Source organism: Herpailurus yagouaroundi, unplaced genomic scaffold (assembly GCF_014898765.1).
Source record: "Herpailurus yagouaroundi ecotype Mexico unplaced genomic scaffold, PumYag 195, whole genome shotgun sequence".
Taxonomy (NCBI): Eukaryota; Metazoa; Chordata; class Mammalia; order Carnivora; family Felidae; genus Herpailurus; species Herpailurus yagouaroundi.
In genome coordinates, this window is record NW_024412426.1 from 7526084 (window position 1) to 7549023 (window position 22940).

Consider the following 22940-nt stretch of genomic DNA (forward strand, 5'->3'; position numbering starts at 1 on the left):
CTTCTGCATGTTGCTGTCCAGTTCTCCCAGCACCATTTGTTAAAGAGACTGTCTTTTTTCCATTGGATGTTCTTTCCTGCTTTGTCAAAGATGAGTTGGCCATACGTTTGTGGGTCTAGTTCTGGGGTTTCTATTCTATTCCATTGGTCTATGTGTCTGTTTTTGTCCACAGGCTCTGTTCTTATGCTGTGGGGCAGGTGAGGGCAATGGCATCTGCCAGTTCCTTTGTTCCTGGAGGGATTTCTCCATGAATTCTGCCTCTCTGGCATACACTCTGAGATGAGCTAATAACTTTCCCACTGTGCCAGAGGCACTCTTCAGATCATTGTTTCCACACTATACATCCACAGGCTGTTTGTCCTGCTTTCTCTCCAAAAGCAGCCCCAATCCCTATAGGCTCTCCCAAGCCAAGCCCACCGACATTGAAAAGTCAAGGTTTTAAGCCCTGCTGGTTGCAAGAGTTCATGAAATCCAGCCCTTCTTAAAACCCTTCCAACCTAACTGCTATGGAGATTCGTTTTCCCCATGTGCTCCCCTGTGTGCTAGTCTGTTTCTCACTCTTCTCCACAACCAAGGCTCCCTTCCCACTGCAGTGGCCACAACCCATTTCCCTTCCAAACGACGTCTCTGTACTTCCTACATTCTTGGATATGGCCTCTTTTCTGCCTTTAGTTATGAAGTTTGTTCTGCCACTCTTCGGGTCAATTTCTTAGGTATTTAGAATGACTTCCTAGTTATCTAGTTGCATCAGTGGGAGAAGGTGAGCCTAGGGTTCTCCTACTCCCCTGCCATCTTACCAAACTCTGCCAATATGTTTTACATCTTAAATTTACATGATATTCTATGCCAATTATACCTCAAAAATCAGGGTGGGAGGACAATTAAGATGAGGTCTGAGGTAGACCCCAAATTCAATGACTGGTGTCTGTGTGAGAAAAAGGAAAGGGAAATTTGGATACAGACACGCAGGGAAGAAGGCCATGTGAAGACACAAGCAGAAACTGGAGTTATGCTGACACAAGTTAAGGAACGCCTATGGCCACTGGAAGCTGGCAGAAGCAAGGAAGAATTCTTCCCTACAGCCTTCAAAGATAGCATGGCTCTGCTAACACTTGATTTTGGACCTCTAGCCTCCAGAACTGTGACAGAATAAATGCCTGTTGTTTTCAACTACAAAGTACCAGTGTTTGGTACTTTGCTATGGCAATTCTAGGAAACTAATATAGCCTATAACATCATGTGCCAAAAAGTAAGAAACTGCTCAAAGAATGATGGACACATATCAAAAGGACACAGGAACCATCTTGAAGGAGCTCCCAGTAGCCAAATAACTAAGGATGAGTAATGGATTATAACTCACTGAATAAAACAGAAATCCCTAAGTATATACAGTACTGATATAAATACATGAAATGCTGGGAGAGCCAATCAGCACATTCTCTGTCAGTAGGCCAGGCTCTGACCACTCTCTACCTAGGCCATTTCTCAGGGTTGTGTGTGCAGCAAGCAACCCTCAAGGATGAGGTAATGTCTTCTCAACTCCTGACAAAGAGCAGGCTTGCTTCCACCTACTATAAAAGGGGTGAATCCCAAAAGTTCAGTGCTCCTTTGCTATAGCACAACCGACTGCATATGTAGGAATCCATCTAGGCCCACCTGCATCATCCCTGTGGGACTTGGGGGATGTGAGAAACCAATGCAAATCAAATGAATCTCATGCAGTTTGCCATGCCATGAATAATAAAGTCCTTTGGCTCAGACCCAGGAGTCTTGTACCTCTGCCAGCATCTAAGAAACAGTAACAGGCTAACTTATTAGTTTGCAAGTAGGGTACAATCCTAGATCTTTCATAGTTCTTGAAAATGAATAAGTAAATAAATAGAGAAAAAGGGAAAGCCCACTTTTACAGCGGAATGCCAAATAATAAATGTAGAAGAAATGATGGAGTTGAAAAATCATTAATGGATGTTAACACTAGTGGATGAAATCTGATTAGGAAAAGGACACATAGTCTCAAAGTATCTCCTCACAAATTACTAATTACAAAGAGAAAAATAGGAACGTTACAGTGGAGAAATCAGGCAGATACCATGTTAAGCAAGTGATCAAAGTTAACATAACCAATATTGGGACAAATAAACATCAAGTATCTCCTGGTATGATGCATTGAGGACACAATTCTGTGGTATTCCTCCTAAAAATGTATAATCTGAATCTAATTATGAGGAAACAGCAGACAAAGCCAAACTGGGGACATTCTACAAAAGAGCTGGCCTATATTCTTCAAACCTATCACAATGAAGAAAGAAAAAGAAAAGCTAAGTAACTGTTGCAGACTAAAAGAGACTAAAGAGACAACTAAATGCAGTGCATGATCCTGGACTGGATGATGGATCAGAATGTTTTAAAATAACTTTGAAGGAGGGGCACCTGGGTGGCTCAGTCGGTTGAGCATCCAGCTGTTGATCTGGGCTCAGGTCATGATCCCACAGCCATGGGATCAAGCCCTGCATCAGCCTCTGCACTGAGTGTGGAGCTTGCTTGGGATTCTCTCTTTCCCTCTCCCTGTGCCCCTCTCCCCACTTGCATGTCTGTGCATGTTCTCTCTCTCTCTCTCTCTCTCAAAATAAATAAAAAATAATAAAATAACTATAAAGCAGATTTTTAAAATAAATGATAAATTTGAATATGGACTATGGATTCAACAGTGATATTGAATTTAATGTTAAAATTCTTGATTTTGAGAAAAGAGAACTACTGCATCCTGTTGACCAGAACGAAAATTGGTACAGCCAAGACAGAAAACAGCATTGAGATTTCTCAAAAAATTAGAAATAGAACCCTCATACAATCTAGTAATTCCACTCTACATCTAGAAGAAATGAAATGAGAATCTTGAAGAGATATTGGCACTCCCATGTTTGCTGCAGCATAATTCACAACAGCCAAGATACAGAAACAACCCAAGTGTCTACCTATGGATGAATAGAGACAGAAGATGGATAAAGAGCCTGGGTAGTTCAGTTGGTTAAGCACCTGACCCAATTTCAGTTCACGTCATGATCTCACAGTTTATGAGTTCAAGCCCCGCACTTTCAGTGCAGAGCCTGCTTTGGATCCTCTGTCCTCCTTTCTCGTGCACATGCTCGTTCTCTCTTTCTCTCTCTCCCCAAAATAAACAAAAATTTTTTAAAAGGCAAAAAAAAAAAAAAAAAAGATGTGTTATATGTAAACAATGGAATATTATTCAGCCATGAGAAAGAAGGAAATACTGCCATTTGTGACAATATAGATGAACCTGGAAGATACTATGCCAAGTGAAATAAATCAAAGACAAATATTGTATGATCTCACTTATATGCAGAATCTGAGGAAATTAAAAAGTCAAACTCAGGGGCGCCTGGGTGGCGCAGTCGGTTAAGCGTCCGACTTCAGCCAGGTCACGATCTCGCGGTCCGTGAGTTCGAGCCCCGCGTCGGGCTCTGGGCTGATGGCTCAGAGCCTGGAGCCTGTTTCCGATTCTGTGTCTCCCTCTCTCTCTGCCCCTCCCGCGTTCATGCTCTGTCTCTCTCTGTCCCAAAAATAAATAAACATTGAAAAAAAAAATTTAAAAAAAAAAAAAAAAAGTCAAACTCAAAGAAGCAGCGAGTAGAGTAGGTGGTTACTAATGGGCTGGTAGGGAATGGGAGATGGGGAGATGTTAGTCAAAGGGTATAAAGTTGCAGCTGTATAGGATGAATACATCTAAAGACCTAATATACAGGCATGATAGGGGTGCCTGACTGGCTCAGCGAGTAGAGCATGCAACTCTTGATCTTGGGGTCATTAGTTCAAGCCCCACATTGGATATGGAGCTTTAAAAAAATAAAATAAATAACATAAAGGCATGATGACTTCAATAAACAATACCGTACTGAATACTAGAAATATGCTAAGAGAGTAAATATCAGGTACTCTCATTACAAAAAAAAAAAAACTATATGGGAAAGGATATATTGATTAGTTTGGCTGTAGTAACCATTTCACTATATGTATATCAAATCATGGTATGTACCTTAAGTGTATACAGTTAGTGCGTGTGTGGGTGTGTGTGGGTGTGCGTGTGGGTGTGTGTACAATGCCCCACAGGGACTCTGAGCCCAGGGATTTAAAAAAAAGGCAATTTCAAAAGAACTCATAACACCAAAAAAGTCCCAATTTTTATAATTATGGTGTAGTTATAGAAGAGAAAGTCCTTGTTCTAAGAAATAATGAAGTATTTAGTGGTAAAGTCTAAAATGGTTCAGAAAAATTTTGAGTATATGCATGTAAATAGAATGCTAAAGCAAACATAAATAAGTGGTGTATCTAAATAAAGACTGTCCAAAAGTTCTTTGTACTATTGCTGAAACTTTAAAAAAAATTTTATCGGGGCACCTGGGTGGCTCAGTCGGTTGAGCATCCAACTTCAGCTCAGGTCATGAGTTCATAGTTCATGGGTTTGAGCCCTGTATTGGGCTCTGTGCTGACATCTCAGAGCCTGGAGCCTGGTTCGGATTCTGTGTCTCCCTCTCTCTCTCTGCCCCTCCCCTGCTCATACTCTCTCTCTCTCTCACAAAAATAAATACATATTTAAAAAATTGTTTTAATTATATGAAGTATACATTAGTTAATAACATACCATTATTAGTTAATATAGTGTTAATGTATTATATATTTGAAATCTGCTAAAGAATAAATACGAAGTGTTCTCAGCACACACACACAAATGGTAACTATGAGAGGTGATGAATACATTAATTAGTTTGTGATAATCATTTCACACTGTATACATATATCAAATACACCTTAAATATATATAATTTTTATTTGTCAAAAAAATAATAATTTATACCAAAATAAAAACTCACCCTTCTTCCCTGGCAAAAAACCAAATAAGGCAAAAGAATTGCCTTGATTAGACCTTCAACAGCACATTCTTGAGATAAGATGAAACATAACAGAAAACATAGTCAAGGGTTTACATTTTTTAATGTTCATTTGTTTTGAGAGCAAGCAGGAGACGGTCAGAGAGAGAGGAGAGAGAATCCCAAGCAGGCTCCACGCCACCAGCAAAGAGCTCAACACAGAGCCTGAAGTCATGAACCATGAGATCATGACCTGAGCTGATACCAAGAGTTGGACACTTAACTGACTGAAACACCCAGGCGCTCCTCAAGGGTTTACATTTTAAAGCATTGCTCATTTCATACTTCATTTTATACTTCACTCCATGGAGCTCTGATTAAATCAGTAGCTGCTTTTATTTGAATTTTTCATGCATATACACATCCGTAAGTTTACATGCAATATATACATTTTATATATATACACAAATATATATGTGTGTAAATACATGTAAATATAAAATGTCGGCTACAGAACGGATAGCAGAGTGGTGAAGAGTGGGGGCCCTGGACTCCTATACATAAAAGTGCATATCACAGCACCATCATTTTTTAGCTGGCTAATCTTGGATAAGATACTAAGTCACTGTGCCTGAATTTCCTCATTTTTATTTTATTCTATTTTTTAAAGTTTACTTATTTTGAGAGAGAGAGAAAGAGAGAGAAAGCACGTGTAAAGGGGAAAAAGAGAGGGAAACTGAGAATTCCAAGCAAGCTCAGTGCTGTCAGCACAGAGCCCCACACAGGGCTTGATCGCACCAACTGCAAGATCATGACCTGAGCTGAAATCAATAGTCAGATGCTTAACCAATTGAGCCACCCAGCTGCCCCTTTTTTTTTTAAGTTTATTTATTTAAGAGAGAGAGAGGGAAAGCGAGAGCAGGAGAAGGGTAGAGAGGGAGACGGACACTTACACTGAGCCACCCAGACATCCCTAAATTTCCTCATTTTTAAAATGAAGACAATAATAGTTTCTAATCTAATTTTTAAGATTCTCGTGAAGATTTCAAAGGATGATACATATAAAGAGCTTAGCACATTCAGCACTGAGAGGCATTATTATTTGTTTGCAGAAACTAGTATCAAAAGAAAATGATTTCTTTAACCTAAAAGATAATGAATGAATACCAAATGTCTTGAGATTTCAGTTATGATCAACTTCATATCAGTCAAAAAGAAAGGGGAAAACAGCTGTGTCAAAGGGGACCAGCTCAGAGTGCTTAAATTAAAAACAAAAATGTAAACAGGGCACCTGGGTGGCTCAGTCGATTAAGCGTCCAGCTCTTGATTTCGGCTCTAGTCATGATCTCACAGTTCATGAGATCAAGCCCCACATCAGGTTCTGTGATGACAGCATGGCACCTACTTGGGACTCTCTCTCCCTCTCTCTGCCCCTCCCCCACCCATGTGCTCTCTCCTCCTCTCTCAAACATTAAAAAAATGTAAACAAAACATAAAATTCCTCTTTACAACTAGATTATGGATGTCAAAATATTTTTAGAACAATGTATTGAAGAATGATCTTTATTTGAAAGTACCTTTGATTCTGCTTGGTTTATTCAAGTTTATGCTCAATAGGAGAGATTTGGATTTTTTTTCTTAAATGTTTATTTTTGAGAGAGAGAGCAGGAGAGGGGTAGAGAGAGAGGAGGACAGAGGATCTGAAGCGGCTCTGTGCCAACAGCAAAAGAGCCCAATGTGGGGCTCAAACCCCTGAACCATGAGATCATGACCTGAGCCGAAGTCACATGCTTAATTGACTGAGCTACCCAGGTGCCCTGAGATTCAGATATTTTTACTTTTTTATTTTTTTTATTATTTTTTTTAACGTTTATTTATTTTTGAGACAGAGAGAGACAGAGAGAGGGAGACACAGAATCTGAAGCAGGCCCTGGGCTCTGAGCTGTCAGCACAGAGCCCGACATGGGGCTCGAACTCACAGACTGTGAGATCATGACCCGAGCTGAAGTCGGACGCTCAACCGACTGAGCCACCCAGGCGCCCCTCTTTTTTTTTTTTTTTTAATTTTTGAGATTAAGATTTTTTTTTTAATTTTTTTTAATGTTTATTTATTTTTGAGACAGAGAGAGACAGAGCATGAACGGGGGAGGGGCAGAGAGAGGGAGACACAGAATCGGAAGCAGGCTCCAGGCTCTGAGCCATCAGCCCAGAGCCTGACGCGGGGCTCGAACTCACGGACAGCAAGATCGTGACCTGAGCTGAAGTTGGACGCCCAACCGACTGAGCCACCCAGGCGCCCCTCAGATATTTTTAAAAAGCATCCTTACTGCCTGTTTAAATTTCCATAAGGAAGAATTATCTAACCACATGGACTCTGTAACCATTTGTAAGAGTGAGAGTTAACACAACTTTATTTAGTAGTAATTAAGGTACTGAAGGTAAGAAATCATAATTTTTGTCATTTACCAGAAGTTGTAAACTCAAGGGCACCTAGGTGGCTGAGTTGGTTAAGCATCTCTCTTTTTTTTTTTTTATGAAATTTATTGTCAAATTGGTTTCCATACAACACCCAGTGCTCATCCCACAGGTGCCTCCTCAATGCCCATCAACCACTTTCCCCCCCCCCCCCCCCCCCCCATCAACCCTCAGTTTGTTTTCAGTATTTAAGAGTCTCTTTGGTTTCCCTCCTTCCCTCTCTGTAACTTTTTTTCCCCCTTCCCCTCCTCCCTGGTCTTCTGTTGAGTTTCTCAGAATCCATATATGAGTGAAAACATATGGTATCTGTCTTTCTCTGGCTGACTTATTTCACTTAGCATAACACTCTCCAGTTCCATCCACGTTGCTACATATGGCCAGATTTCATTCTTTCTCATTGCCAAGTAGTATTCCAATGTATATAAGCGTCTGACTCTTGATTTGGGCTCAGGTCATGATCTCATGGTCATGAGATCAAGCCCCACGTCAGGTTCTGCACTGAACATGAAGCCTGCTTGGGATTATTTCTCTCTCTCCCTCTGCCCATCCTCTGCTTGTGCTTTCTCTCTCTCCCACAATAAATAAACATTAAAAAAAAAAAAAAAAAAGAAGAAGTTCTAAACTCAAATGTCTACATGGGCCAGCCATCAGAAACAGTCAAGTAAAATCAATAGGGAAGAACTAAGACCACAGTGACTGACAAGTACTCACCAAAATGCATTCAAACTCAAGGTTTTTTTTGCTTTCTATTTATGTATTTTTAAATGTTTACTTATTTTGAAAGAGAAAGCAAGCACAAGTGGGGGAGGGGCAGAGAAAGAGGGAGAGACAGGATCCCAAGCAAGCTCGGCACTGTTAGAGCAGAGCCCGATGTGGGGTTTAAACCCACGGGGGCGCCTGGGTGGCGCAGTCGGTTAAGCGTCCGACTTCAGCCAGGTCACGATCTCGCCGTCCGTGAGTTCGAGCCCCGCGTCAGGCTCTGGGCTGATGGCTCAGAGCCTGGAGCCTGTTTCCGATTCTGTGTCTCCCTCTCTCTCTGCCCCTCCCCCGTTCATGCTCTGTCTCTCTCTGTCCCAAAAATAAATAAACGTTGAAAAAAAAATTTAAACCCACGAACTGTGAGATCCTGACCTAAGCTGAAACCAAGAGTCACATGCTTAACCAACTGAGCCACCCAGGCACACCCTCCTTGTTTTGCTTTTTAAACATTGTGCCATGTGTTCAGGCTGAGTTCAGCTCAGAGGGGCACCTATTTTGACCACTGAATTTCAGATATGAAGTTCTTAGGACCTCTATGATATGTATTTGTATGCAAACTTGTTTTATAAAAGATATTAACAAAATGGAATATTTCTGAAAATGAATATTCATGCACATCAAAAACATCAGGAAATGTTTCAATGACTTCAAAAAACCAGTCGTATCATTAAAGATACCCTAAGCTGGTTATCTCTCCCTGTCTATAGTCACAATTAAGATAGATTTTTTTATGTCGTAAGATATAATCTTTAAGACATTTTAAGATTCCATGACTGGGGCGCCTGGGTGGCTCAGTCGGTTAAGTATCCGACTTCGGCTCAGGTCATGATCTCATGGTTTGTGAGTTCGAGCCCTGCATCAAACTGCATGGACAGCTCAGAGCCTGGAGCCTGCTTCAGATTCTGTGTCTTCCTCTCTCCCTGTCCCTCCCCCACTCACACTCTGTCTCTCAAAAATAAATAAACACTAAAAAAAAAAAAAAATTTAAGCAGGATTCCATAATTAATATAACAAACTTCCTTCAAACTGGTAAAACATGTGTACCAATGAAATCAATTATTACCAAAAAAATCTGAAAATCGCTGTATTCATTCATCACTGAAATGTTTTGTCTAAGTATTATTAATAAAAAGTAATAATTTGCATTTTTTAAAGTTTATTTATTTTGGAGAAAGAGTATGAGCAGAGGAAGGGCAGAGAAAAAGAGAGAGACAGAATCCCAAGCAGGCCCCACACTGTCAGTGCAGAGCCTGATGCAGGCTTGAACTCACGAACCATGAGATCATGACCAGAACTGAAATCAAGAGTCAGGCACAACCCACTGAGCCACCCAGGAACCTCTCAATTTGAATTTTTTACATGATACCAAAGTAGTCTTTATTCCACTAAAACACCTGTCAACCATGTTTTTAAATTTTTTTTTCAAATAAAATAGCAACCCCACTGTTATTAAGTTCTTTCTAGATGTTCTCCAATAAGTTACCAGGAAAAAAGCGTACACTTAAGTGAACAACATCCAATACCCCCAAGGTCCAAAGTAATCTCTTTCCACGGGATTCCCTAGCACTCATATTACTACTGTTTTATACTATAATCATATTTTGTTATGTTTTATCTTCTATAATATACTTTAAACTATACAATGGTAGAAAGCATGTCTTACACACATTTTATCCCCATCAAAAAGCATTTTGTACATGTACAGAAGTGTTCATAAAAAAAATCCAAGAGAAACCTACCATTTCTCAAGATAATGATTATCTCATGTTAAACTCTTTCAGGGGCGCCTGGGTGGCGCAGTCGGTTAAAGCGCCGACTTCAGCCAGGTCACGATCTCGCGGTCCGGGAGTTCGAGCCCCGCGTCGGGCTCTGGGCTGATGGCTCAGAGCCTGGAGCCTGTTTCCGATTCTGAGTCTCCCTCTCTCTCTGACCCTCCCCCGTTCATGCTCTGTCTCTCTCTGTCCCAAAAATAAATAAAAACGTTGAAAAAAAAATTAAAAAAAAAAATTCTCTATAATTCAGAGGAGTTCTCAGAATCAGTAGTTGGTTATGTTAACATTCAAGCAACAGCATTTTGAGACAAGTAAATATTATAATAACTTTACAATCTTTTAAGAAAATAAAACTTTAAAAATGTTACTTAAGCCTACACTTGGTTTTAAACCTTTATTTGAGAGACGAAGATCATGTTTTTGGAAAGCATTATTTACAATCATCAAATCTTACCTGAGGATTCCAACCTGGATCTAATTTCTTAACTACTGCAATGTATTCCTGCATTGCTTGACTGGGGCTTGAATCACCAAGGGCTTTCCATGCTTCCCTACAGTAAAGAATATCCAAAATGACCTATCATTAACTATGGAAATAATGCAAACAGCACATTCCTTTTTAGTATTAAAAAATTGGCATACACATTTTAAGGATGTGGGATATAGATCTAATAAGCCACAGATGAGTAGGTCTCTTTTTGCATTTACCTTGGTCTATACCAATGCACACCTTATATCCCACCACCTAAGGAGCCTTTTTAAACACTTTTTCCTAATCACCCTCCCCCATGAAATTTTAGTAACACAGATACATTGTATAACAATTGAATTTTGGAAGATCACAAACCACTATAATATCGAAGATTTTATAACTCCCCCAAACCCACCTTTCATCCCTATTGAGAATGTATGATCTACAGACCAATAAAAGTAGTTTCCACCTTTTGAATTAACTGTGCTTATAGCATTTCAGTAACATAGGAACCAATCAGCACAAGAAACAATATTTCCTGGGAAAATACTTCAAACTTCTTATTTAAGCTATGAGAAATACACCTTTCCCTTCTGCTGTTATCTCATCTGTAAGCTGCCAGTAGTGGGTCGTGAGACAGGGACTTCAAAAGTGAGGGGTGGTAAGGACAGAGATAAGAATTCTAATGAGTAAGAAGGTAGGGACTACTTGCAATATAAATACCAAGAGTAATATTTTAATCCTGTGCCCCCTTCTGGGTCATCCTTTTCTTCTTTTTTCTTCAAGCTGCCAAGATAGGCTCTTTCTTGGTTTTGTCCTCCCCGTTCTGCTTCCAACCAGGAAGTAGATCCACTGATCCAGCACAAAACACAATTCAGTGCCACAGGTTTTTACCACCTTCCTGCTCCCATAATGAATGTAACATCTTGCTGAGGTTTTCCAAATTTATTTTTACTGGCTCTCCTGAGTCAATAAATGAATACATCCTAACACTCTATCTCTAAATACATCAGCATATTTCAAAGTGAGGAAATTTAACATCAATACCGTTATATAAATATATAGACTACCTTCAGATTTCCCTCATTACCCAATAATGTCCTGTATAGATTTCTTCTCCTAGACCAGGAGCCAATCAAGATTCACACATAGCATTGATTTCATGTATCTTTAGCTTTTTCTGTCTTCCATGATATTGACATTTTTTAAGAGTCCAAACCAGTTGTTTTATAAAAGATCTATCAATTTGGATTTCTCTGATTGTTTCCTCACCTACAGTGTTCTTGCCAAAAATGATCAATCATGATTAGAATCAGGTTAAATGCTTTGGCAAGAGCAATATATAGGTGAGTGTCCTTTATCATGCATCACATCAGGGGGCACATAACATCACTTTGTCCCATCATCAATGATAAGATTAAAGACCTAGAAGCAATATCTCCCAGTTGTCTTCCTTGTAATTAAAAAGTAAACGGTGGGTCAGAATTGCGTAAATGCTGCTCCTCAGTAGTTTTTCATCTAACGGTTTCAGCATCCACTGATGATTCTTGCTTGAATTATTATGTGGTTGTAAAATCAAAACTTTTTAAAATTGCTAAAAACAATGAAAAAACAGGCAAGCATATAGGAAAAAATAATGCTGAAGTTATGAAATTTTTTAAGTTAAAACAAAAAAACAATAAAAGTTTCATCAGCTATTCTCTACAACGGTAACAAAGTGTCAGAGAACTAGTTGTCATCATTAGCAAAGAAAGATGCTGCCAGAATGGAGATCAAAGCAATGCCTCCTTTACTGAGAATGTCCTACACCAAAAAAAGCTGAACTAAACAGGGGCTTAATGACATAACTGATTTGCATTAAGTTCAAGCTTTGCATCTCTCTCTTTACGGCTGGGTAACAGCTGTCGCCAGAGAGGCAACTTGTCAGGGACCACATTTTGAGGAGCACTGCTCTAAAATGTAAAGTTAGAATCCTTTTCTAGCACCCTTCTCTCTACAACCATATTTTTTTTTAAACCCCATCCTTTATACTGTTAATCCCAAGACTGACACTCCAAAGTCCTTCCTTCTGTAACTAAGGGTCCCTGTTGTACACGATTGCTCTTTTTTCACTTAGGTAAGAGTAAATAAGGCCTCATATGATAAGAAGGAACCTCTGAATTATAAGTAAAAAAACTGGGGAGGGTATAATTTTTTCTTACAGATTCAGGAAAGAAATGGACTCAGTATCTTCCCCCCCACTTTCTCCCCAACAGATTATTATAAGCACGTCTTCACTGTGGTGTGGGTAGGGCAAGGAACAGAAGAGCAATAGAAATGAGAAGATAAAATTGGGGCAGGGGTGAGGGGTAAAAATGAGGATTTATCCTGTTCTCTGTTCCCATCCTCCTGTCCTTCTTCCAAAGATTCTTCCAGGGGACAGAAGTGGTGATCCATTAGGGGCTGTATGACAGGATAGGAAAATCTCAAGGAATAGCTCTTATGGTCACTGTCTAAGAAGCTATTCATATGTAAGAAGTGTATGTCTGTTGTGGACTAAGTATATACCAACATCATGGTATGAGAATCCTTTAGGATACTTAGCTAAAAGCGGATTCTTTTAATCTCTCTCCCAATTGCCTGTTGTTAGTACAGTCTATAGCAGAGAGATTAACATAAAAATAATTCTTTAATCCGCTCACTACTTTCTAATTCTTAAACACCTAAACCATTTCCAACAACCTCATTAGATTCCAAGAATTTCTTACCATTTTTGCTTTCCTTCAAAATCAAAGAAGCTTGGTTTAGGAGTATTACAATTTCCAACTTTGACCTAATTGAAGGGAGGGGGAAAAAAATCAAGAACTTATTTTTCAAAGAAATACCAGAGAAACTTTTTATTTTCAAATTTATTATGTATACTTAGTAACTATAGATTAGAAAATATCTATATAAAACAACAAAACTTAACATTCTTCGCAAAAGCAAACAAAAAACAAACTTTAAATAAAGGCTGCTTTGGCTTACCACATAAAACAACTGTTGTCTAACACTGTGATACACAAAAAAACATGGGTAACAAACACTGGCATTCCTAAACTAGTAGACAAATTATATATGTAAGGCAAATTATAAATACAGATTATGTAATCCTTATTACCATTTATTCTATTGAAGAATTTTTAAACATGCAAAAAACAAGATTTATAGTACAATTTATCAGAATTCATAACATTGTTTATGCTGATTCTCATTACATTATTAGCATTTTCTCTCTCCCAAATTCCAGGATAAAGCACACTATTTGTAAAGTATCCCATTATGAAACTAATCAGTACAAATATAGATGCTGAAAGCCGTGCAAAAAATTTTCAAGGGTTTTTCAACAACAATATAAATTCTATCTACTCCACAATAATCTTTTCTTGTTTGTGGTCAATACTTATTTGTAAAACCTCAAATAACATTTGTAGTAAAACTATACAATAATTATTTTCATTGTGAATAAACAAATGAAATTCACACAAGTGTTGAATTCATTATACAGCCCCTGATTCCCACTGGCAGAAGTAATCTCTCTTTCTGATGAACTCTCACAGCATTTACTCTGTATACCTCTGAAAGCACTTTTCACTTTTACCTGGTACTAGAAAATTTTGTGTAAAGTCTCATCTTTCTGTCAGAACACAGCTGCTAGGAAACCATTCCTAACACATTCATTGCACCTTATATAATGCCTAATCTAAGGTTGTTAAAAATGCTTGATGAATGTGGAATGAATATGTCAGGCACATGTTCAACCAAATATCTATTTTTCCTAATGCTAAATACCACAACCCGACCCCATCTACTTCTCAGAGACCTACTCACTATCTACTATTACTCTTATACACTTGAATTTTGCTAAAATCAAACTGATGGTCTACTCGCTAACCAGGCAGATCTACTCACTGCTTTAGGGATTTTTATTCTGTTTTGCTCATGTTATTGCCCTCACATGAAATGCCTTCTCTTCCTTCAGCCTTTCAAAATGCTACACCTTTTAGTCCCACTCAAAAGTTCAGATGTAAGAACCCTTTCAGTCTACAATGATTTCATCCATCTCTGAATTCATAACAATAATCATCTCTATCATTTGTTTAGCAAATAATCACATGGCCCTCAGATGAATATTAAAATGTACCTTTACCCAGGAGTAGATCTATTATAATGGGACCAAAAGGGGAAACAGTGAGAGAACAGGAACTGCATTTCTTGATCACCATAAAACAAAAGTTTCACACGTTACGTCAACTGGGCCATACAACTCATTTGCCTGTTACGTTTGCCATTACAAACTCATTTTATAAATGTGTACAGAGAAACTGAGGAGGGGTGCTGGAGTTCACACGTTACATTAGCAAATCCTGAATTAGTAGTCAGGATTTGAATTTAGGACTGTTTGACTCCGAAGTCCAATATTCCTTTTCTATACCACTTTGCTTTACATACCACATAGAATCTAGGCTTCAGTTCTGGCATCTCTAAAATCACCCAAACAGATGGATTATTAGAAGCATAAGAGAAACTATGACACATCATAAAAACAGCTGCAGTTACTACCTTTGGTTTTTATCCAGACACCAGCCAGTGGCAGAAACAAATACAGTATCTATTCTCCATTTCTCCTACACGAAATCTTGGCCAGACACATGGTCATCCAGCTAAACATTACATGTGGTCACGCAACTTGAGCCCAGGTTCAAGGGACGAGATGTGTGTAAAAGTGATATAAATATCTTCCTTAATGGGGTGGCTGGGTGGCTCAGTTGGCTAAGCGACTGACTTTGGCTCAGGTCATGATCTCATGGTTTGTGAGTTCGAGTCCTACATTGGGCTCTCTGCTGTCAGCGCAGAGCCCACTTGGGATCCTCTTTGCCCTCTCTCTCTCAAAAATAAACAAACATAAAAAAAAGGAAAGAAAGGGGGGCTTGTCCTTCCCTTTCCCTGAGCCCTCCCTCACTAGAACATGCATGTGGTGATGGTGAGCCATCTCTGGCCAGGAAAAGAGGATCTAAGGGGAACAGTTATAAAACTTTTTGGTCTCATGATGCCTTTATTCTCTTAGAAAATGAGGACCCCAAGAAGCTTTATGTGAGTTGTCTCTATCAATATTTACCATATTAAAAATTAGAAGACTTCTTAAAATATGCATTAACTCATTTAAAAATAAACTCATTAAATTAATAACAAAATTTTATAAAAGTAACTATGTGAAGCAAAAAAACTTTATTGAGAAAAGTGACATCATTTTACATTTTGCACCTCTTTAACATCTGCCTTAATAGAAGGCAGTTGTATTCTCTTATCTATTTCTGTATTCAATCTACTGCAATATGTTGCTTTGTTTGAAGTATATGAAGAAAATGCAGCTTCACACAGATTTGTTGTTAGAAATGAGAGAAGAATTTAGCAGCATTTTCAGATAATTGTGGATATTCTTCTTTGATTCCACACCAAAACTCAACAAGTGGCAGTTTCTTTAAGGTTAGATGCAATGTGGACTCTGAGGTCCTATCAATGAACTTTTCATACTGTTACAATAAAATCCATTGGTCTGACTTGCACTTCGTTTTTTTTTTTTTTTTTTTTAACGTTTATTTATTTTTGAGAGAGACAGAGCGTGAGCGAGGGAGGGGCAGAGAGAGAGGGAGACACAGAATCTGAAGCAGGCTCCAAGCTCTGAGCTGTCAGCACAGAGCCCGACGTGGGGCTCAAACCCATAAACCACAAGATCATGACCTGAGCCAAAGTCGGAAATCCAACCGAGCCACACATGCACCCTAACTTGCACTTTGAATGGATCTTTTACCCACACACAATTTGTAACATTTCATGCAATATTTGGAAAATATGGTTCACTGAGTTGTGCATTCCTCCCAAATGTTGACACAGTCCATTACACAAAAGCAAAAGTTTACAATCATTAAAATCACCATTAATCTCATCAAAAAGTTTTTAAGTATTAGGAAGCTGTTTGGTTCATACGGCAGATACAGATTTTCCAAACTACTAATTTCACTTGAAGGTTCAAATGTTACCATTGGCAACAAATACTAACAGCTTTTTTCCTTAAAGTGACTGGCTCACTTTATTCACTTTGAAGAAACTATCTCCCAAATACTCAAATTTGAACAAGCATAGTTTATCTGTGACTTGTTCTATTAAAGAAAAATGGTATTTCATGAAAAAACTGGATAGCTCAGCTTGCAACTCAAAAATTACACAAGTGTTTTTCCTCAAAAATAGCCAATATAATTTAGTGTGCAGAAGTGCCTTGGGTGTACCCTGCATTTCATCACACACAATACTAAAGACTCCTACTCAAAAATTAATATTAATAAAAATCAATGATTTTTACTGCTTTATCAAAGACATTTTTAAGTGAAATTGGATTTTTTTTTTTTTACTCTGAGTACATAGTGGTAAAAATACCAGACTACTAGTATAGTTTGCTGCCACTGCCTCGATTCGTACTGATGCATCACCAGTTTCATCACATAGGAAAAAAGCAAACAGTGTATTAGTATTATTACAAAAATAGTTTTGACCTTACAGATCTCCTGAGAAAGTCTCAGGGATTCTCAGGGATCTCTAGACCATAATTTGAGAACTGCTGCCTTGAGGGATGACAGAACTACTGGACAGAAAAAGACCAAGCCCCTGGATGATCTCATGAAGCAGAGCCACCCTACCAGCTCTAGATCACCTACCTCCACACCATTATGTGCAATGAAAATAAAAGTTCAGCAGCTGACCCTGTATTCTGACACAGAAGCTTTTGTATTCCCAAATTCAAAGAACAGTTCTGGATCAGAAAAGACTGGAAAAACAAAACTACAGGATTTTAGGACTTGATGAGCAACAGTTTCCAAATGATTAAATAATGAATCATGAGCTATAAAGCAGAGTTATAAAAGGTACCATTTTAAAAGAACATCTAAACGCTGTTCTCTCTGATATATATAATACATCCAGTGCCTTGAAAGAGAGTATTTTAACAAAGGGTGCTAATAGCAAATGCCAGTGAATCATGTGACCAGGTCAAAGTAAGAGAACATGCTGAGTATCCTCACTGTGCTCATGCTGAAGGCTCCTATAAAATAAAGCCAAAAGGAGTTTAAAATATTCATTGTCCTAGAGTTTTCACAGGTGTCAATTAGTTATCTTTTGCTGCTAATGCAGAGAATCAAAAAACTGTTAATTTGTGTGATCTTTTTGAAACTTCACTAAAAGATAATTTTGGAACTACAGGCTTCTCTGAAACTAAAAGAGCTACTATGTTAGGTAAGTTTAGGGCTCTGCCCAAGAAAAGAAGATTCACAGCTCAGCTTATTTTTATCATCTTCCTGGGGACAACTTTACCTCATTCAGCCTACAAAATACAGTGCTATTCCAAAACAAAACATAATTGTTTCATGAGAAATTCTGATTCATGATGCAGAAATTATATTGGAATTTCAACTTTATTACTCTATCAAAGATGCTATTTTTAACACTATCTCAGGATTCTGTTAAAAGTAAAATATTTATAAGAGATTGATAAAAATTGTGTCCCAATGTCATATCTAAGTAAACATAACCTTATTCCCTAATAATGAAAAATTTTATTTCCAGATACAAAGTATTTCTAAACACCTTAACATCAAACTCTTATAAGGGTGAGGGGCACACCTCTTTCAGTATATCTGGATGGAGTATACTTGAGACAGAATCGTTAGCAGCTGACAGGTGACTGCAGTTCACTGGTAACTTAGAAATCAGATATTTAATAATTATGACTCTAATATCAGTAGATAAGGTTATGTCCCAGAAAGAAAAAGAATGTTCTCCAGCAAATTTATAGGAAAAGTCTTATACTGCCCAAAGAATTATTATTCAGACATGTTAAAGGTCCTAGGACAACGTTCAATAAACTCTTGTTAAATCATTGCACATCTCATTTTAACGTTATTTGGACAGGGCAAATAACCAAAGAAAAATTAGATATCCACAACTTCTGCAAGAAAGCAAATTCCAAAGCCAATTCAGGGGCAATTTTCATTCAACACTATTATATCATACATATCTACAGCTCTCTCAAACCACTTTAACTGATATTCATAACTGAAATTCATCAATCTTCAAAATTCATCAATACTCTACTCAGCATATTCACTTGAAGAATACAGAGGGACCCTCAACTATTTTTTCTAAAAGGAAACAGGAGGAAATAGATACCAAGAAGCAAAAGACAGGGGAAAATTTTTTAGTAAAATAAAATGGACTATTACCCAGAACGTCATTGCTTCCAGTGTTCCAAAGAGATGGAGTCTTCCTAAAATGTTATTTAACTCTTGTTAGCAATTTTTCACATGTTTAAATCTAGATGCCTCATGTAACTTTTTAAGTCTCTTAAAGGCAAATACCATCATGGTTTTCTTCTTTGCACTCCTGGAAGGCATAACACCCAAGTGTTTTGCACATAAAAGATGCTGTGTATTGGTTGATTATGATAAAGCAAGTAATTATTTTTACTTCTGGTACCTTTGATTCTTTGAATGATAAATTAAATATGTCTTACATAACATTATGATTATTATTTCCAGGTAAAGTTCAGAACCTTAGAGAGAGTCCAGGAGCTACAACCTAGTTCTAGTTCTGATTTTCTGTATGACCCTAGGCAAGTTATCTACTCTTTTTGGGCTTCCCTTTCCTGCAAAAGAAGGGGATTATTTCACCTGGTGTTTACTAGCTCTAAAATTTTTATAATTGTATCTAACAGAAGCATATTTAGCCAAAACGTAAGTCTAGTATATTTAGGACTTTAAAAATCACAATAATAAAAGTGGTAATACTGTATTTTGTATTGCATCACCCTTTTATGACAATTATATAATTTCCTCGGATCTCACAATTTTTTTAACATCACTTCCATATGACCATATTACTTCCATAACTACCTCCATATGACCCTTAGCAACAGTGAGTGATAAATCTTATTTTCTCATCCTCATTTTCTAAAGTTGGTAAAAGCATAAGTACATGGTCACTGTGCAAGTCTGAGAAGTCGTAGAAAACTGACATTCAATGTCCAGTGAACCTTCATCCCTAGGATAGCATATCGGTCCTTTCCAAATTCAGAATGATGCTATTCCTTAATACATGATTACACACACACACACACACACACACACACACACACACACACACACACACACACTTAAACCTAGCCATTACTATTAGTTTTTGGAGGAAAGAGGTCTCCTATGGCTCTCCCGCACCCACCCCTTCCCTGGGACTTTACCTGCTTGTACCTGGCATACAGGTACAAGAGCTGCTCCCTGCTGGCCACTTGAACCAGGCCTTGGAGGTGCGCTGCAGCCTTCTCAAAGAGCTCGGTCAGGCTCCCGGACGCCTCGGTCTCGGGGCTCTGGAGGGATTCTACATCACCGGAGTCGTCCCCCGAGCTCAGCTCGCCGCCGCTGTCGCCCGTGGTGGCCCCCGCGGGCAGGAATGGCGAGGCCATGAGTCCTTGCTCGGTCCGTCCCTCTGTGTCCGCTCGGTGCTCCTCAGACCGGGGGTAACGCCGGCTCGGGGGCCTGGCCCACCAGTCTCGGTCCCGAGCCCGACCTCGAGTCGGACCCGAGCCCACTTACTCTGCGCTGCCTCACGTAACTCTGCCTCGCTCTCACTTCGCTCCCGGGCGTGCGGGGCAGGCTCCGCTATTCTTGACGGCTCTGCCCGGCCCAGCGGGTCTCCCCCGGCTTCCTCAGGCTAACAGCGCGCTCTGGCTCGTCCCGGGTCCCTCCACCGGCGAGCGAGTCTGGGGGCTGCGCAGCTGAGGGATCCGGGAGGAAGGGCGGCAGGCGGCGAGGGCCGGGAGGCGTGCGCGCCGGGCGGGGCGGGGCGGCGTGCGCGCGAGGCGGGGCAGGACGGGCGGCGTACGCGCCTGAGCACGCGTCCGAGCACGCGCGCGGGGCTAGGCGCGGAGGCGGTCTCGGCGTTGGACCCGCAAGGGCGGGCGGCCCTGCGTTGGGCGCCCTCCGCGGAGGGGAACTCGCGGGGGGGCGCTAGAGACACGGTGCTCGGAGAAACTGTCCTCGATCATCGGGATGTCTGTTAATCGTTTTGTTGAAATTGCTAGTCACAAAGTCTGGAACCTGTTCTCGGAATAGGCCATCGGGAGTGGGGAAGGAGGCAGGCTATTTGGTAGTGTAGCGATGGGAGCGGAGTCGCGGAAACACGGAGCTGAGGACGAAGGTTCCGCTGTACCCGCCTCCAGGGGTGTGTGACCCGGGCGTCCCCAAACTGGCCTCCGATCCCTGCACAAACATCTGTTTCTTGAGAACTTAGCTCTAACTTGAATAATGAGTGAAAATTTGGGAGCTGGGGCCTTCACCGCCTAAATCGCGTGACTAATTGGTCGACCCACTCCTCTCTGTCTCGCTTTGCACGCCCGTGGGACGCCCCACTTCCCTGGGTGGTACTGGGACGCCCCATCTCCCTCCCCGCCATTAGCACTTGTCTTCTCTGACAGCCTTTGCCACTGTGCTTTGAAGACACTAAAGTGAAACCAAAAACTGGGACACAGTTCTGCCCTAAAGGAACTTACACAAAACTACACAAAAACTAACCTGATGATAACAATTAACTTTTACTTAGTAGTTACTATATCCCAAGTGTTGTAAAACAAAAACGAAAACATTGTTCATTTAGTACTCAGAACAATGTAATAAGCACCATCAGATCTGGTACAAAGGAAGTGTTCTAAGGAGTGGTTATTGGGATAGTTGGGTGGCTCAGTCCGTTGAGCATCCCATTCTTGATTCCCACTCAGGTCACGATACAATGGTCGTGGGATCAAGTCCCTCCACCAGCTCCACAAGCTTGGAGCCTGCTTAAGGTCCCATTCTCCCTCTACCCCTCTTCCCCGCTCACATGTGCTCGCGCGCTCGCTCTCTCTCTCTCAAAAAAAAAAAAAAAAAAAAAAGTGGTTATCGACCATTTGGGGTTAGACTTTATGCAGGTGGACATGGGATAAAGACAGGTGAGAGAAGAAAGAAAAGACAGGAAGTTGTGAAGGCTTTGGTCAGGATTCAACAAATACTCTTTGAGTATCTAGAATGTGCCACTGTCAGTCTCTTGCTCTCAAGGCACTCAACCCAAGCAAGGGATGGCTGAGAACAAATTCTTACAATTAAAAAGTGATAATAATAATAATAACTCATTGAATCCCTTTTTGTTTAAGGTACTTAATCCTTACTACTAAAGGTAGGTACAGTTATTTCCACTCTGCACATAGGAAATCAGCAGAGTCATTGAATAACGTGCCTAAGGTGCACAACTAGTAAGTAGAGAATCAAGGAAAAAGTCAAGTTTCATCTTTTTCTGTATTCAACAGCAGTTTAAATAACATGGGACTAAAGCAGGCAAAACTCTTTTATGAATATAAGCATACAGCAATTCTACTTTTACCCGGCAAGAATGCATACATGTGTCCACCAAAATACATGTACCGGAACATTCATGGCACCGTTATTTCTATACTGCTCCAAACTGGAGACTCCCAAATGTCCACCAACAGTCGAATAAAACTGTAGTGTGCTTACACAATGGAGTACTACTTAGCAGCAAAAATGAACTAATTACAGTAACATACAACACACAAATAAATCTCATAATGTAGAACCCAAGAAGGCTGACACAAAAGAGCTCATATGCTTCCATTCGTAAAAAGCTCAAAAGCAGGCAAAACTATTCTGTGGTGTTAAAAGTCAAAAGACTTTTAGTCTTGAACTGAACCCTGGTTACACAGGTGTGTTCGCTTTATCAAAGCTCACTTAAAATGTATACTTTTCTGTATGTACACTGTATTTGAATGAAAAGATAAAAAATAACATGTGAAAGGGGTGCCAGGGTGGCTCAGTCAGTTAAGCATCCGACTCTTAATTTCTGCTCAGGTTATGGTCTCGTGGTTCATGAGTTCAAGCCTTGCATCAGGCTCTGTGCTGTCTACTCAGGATTCTCTCTCTCCCTCTCTCTCTGCTCCTATCTCTCACTCAAAATAAATAAATAAACTTAAAAAAAATTTTTTTAAATAACGTATGAAAAGGAAAAAAACATGAAGAGTCCCTGACATTCAGAAGCTGGCCTGACACTCACAGTTAAGCCATATTATTCTCCTATAGATATAAATAACCTCATGAAATATCAACCTTGGACAAGGTATCATTGTAAAAGCATGATAAAATAAGACAAAACACTTCATAAACTTGTCAAAATACAGACAAAAACAATATCACTCTGTCCCGCAAAATACCAAACACCCTTTCTATTGGCCAAAATAAATGATTATTACTGCTTTACAAACTATAGCTTTGTTCTCATGTTAGTCTTCTCTCCCTATAGATAAGATTTATTGAGATGCCCAATCATGGAATTGTCCTGGCTTTCTGATAGCATCCAATTGAGGACAAGTCCCTGTTTCTTCAGACTCTACCTCAAGTCACCAACCAAAGCCCAAATTCTGTAATAGGTGTTTTCTGAACATCTTCTTACTGAGACAGAACATGGTTC

The 22940-nt window shown here is 39.6% G+C and overlaps 1 protein-coding gene across 8 annotated transcripts in view; it reads right to left on the bottom strand.

Annotated features, from left to right (window-relative positions):
• Positions 1-20274, bottom strand: part of ACBD6 (acyl-CoA binding domain containing 6) — a 213509-nt gene extending 193235 nt beyond the window's left edge. For 4 of the 8 annotated variants that reach the window (XM_040446490.1, XM_040446492.1, XM_040446489.1 and 1 more), the window contains exons 1-3: positions 19669-20273; positions 13112-13176; positions 10347-10443 (exon numbers count right to left, since the gene is read on the bottom strand). In XM_040446490.1, the coding sequence (XP_040302424.1) occupies positions 10347-10443; positions 13112-13176; positions 19669-19890 (384 nt within the window). In that variant the 5' untranslated portion in view covers positions 19891-20273. Of the gene's footprint in view, positions 1-10346; positions 10444-13111; positions 13177-19668 lie in introns of all 8 variants that reach the window. The other 4 variants (XM_040446488.1, XM_040446487.1, XM_040446494.1 and 1 more) reach the window with 4 other exon arrangements.
• Positions 20275-22940: the final 2666 nt, after the last annotated feature.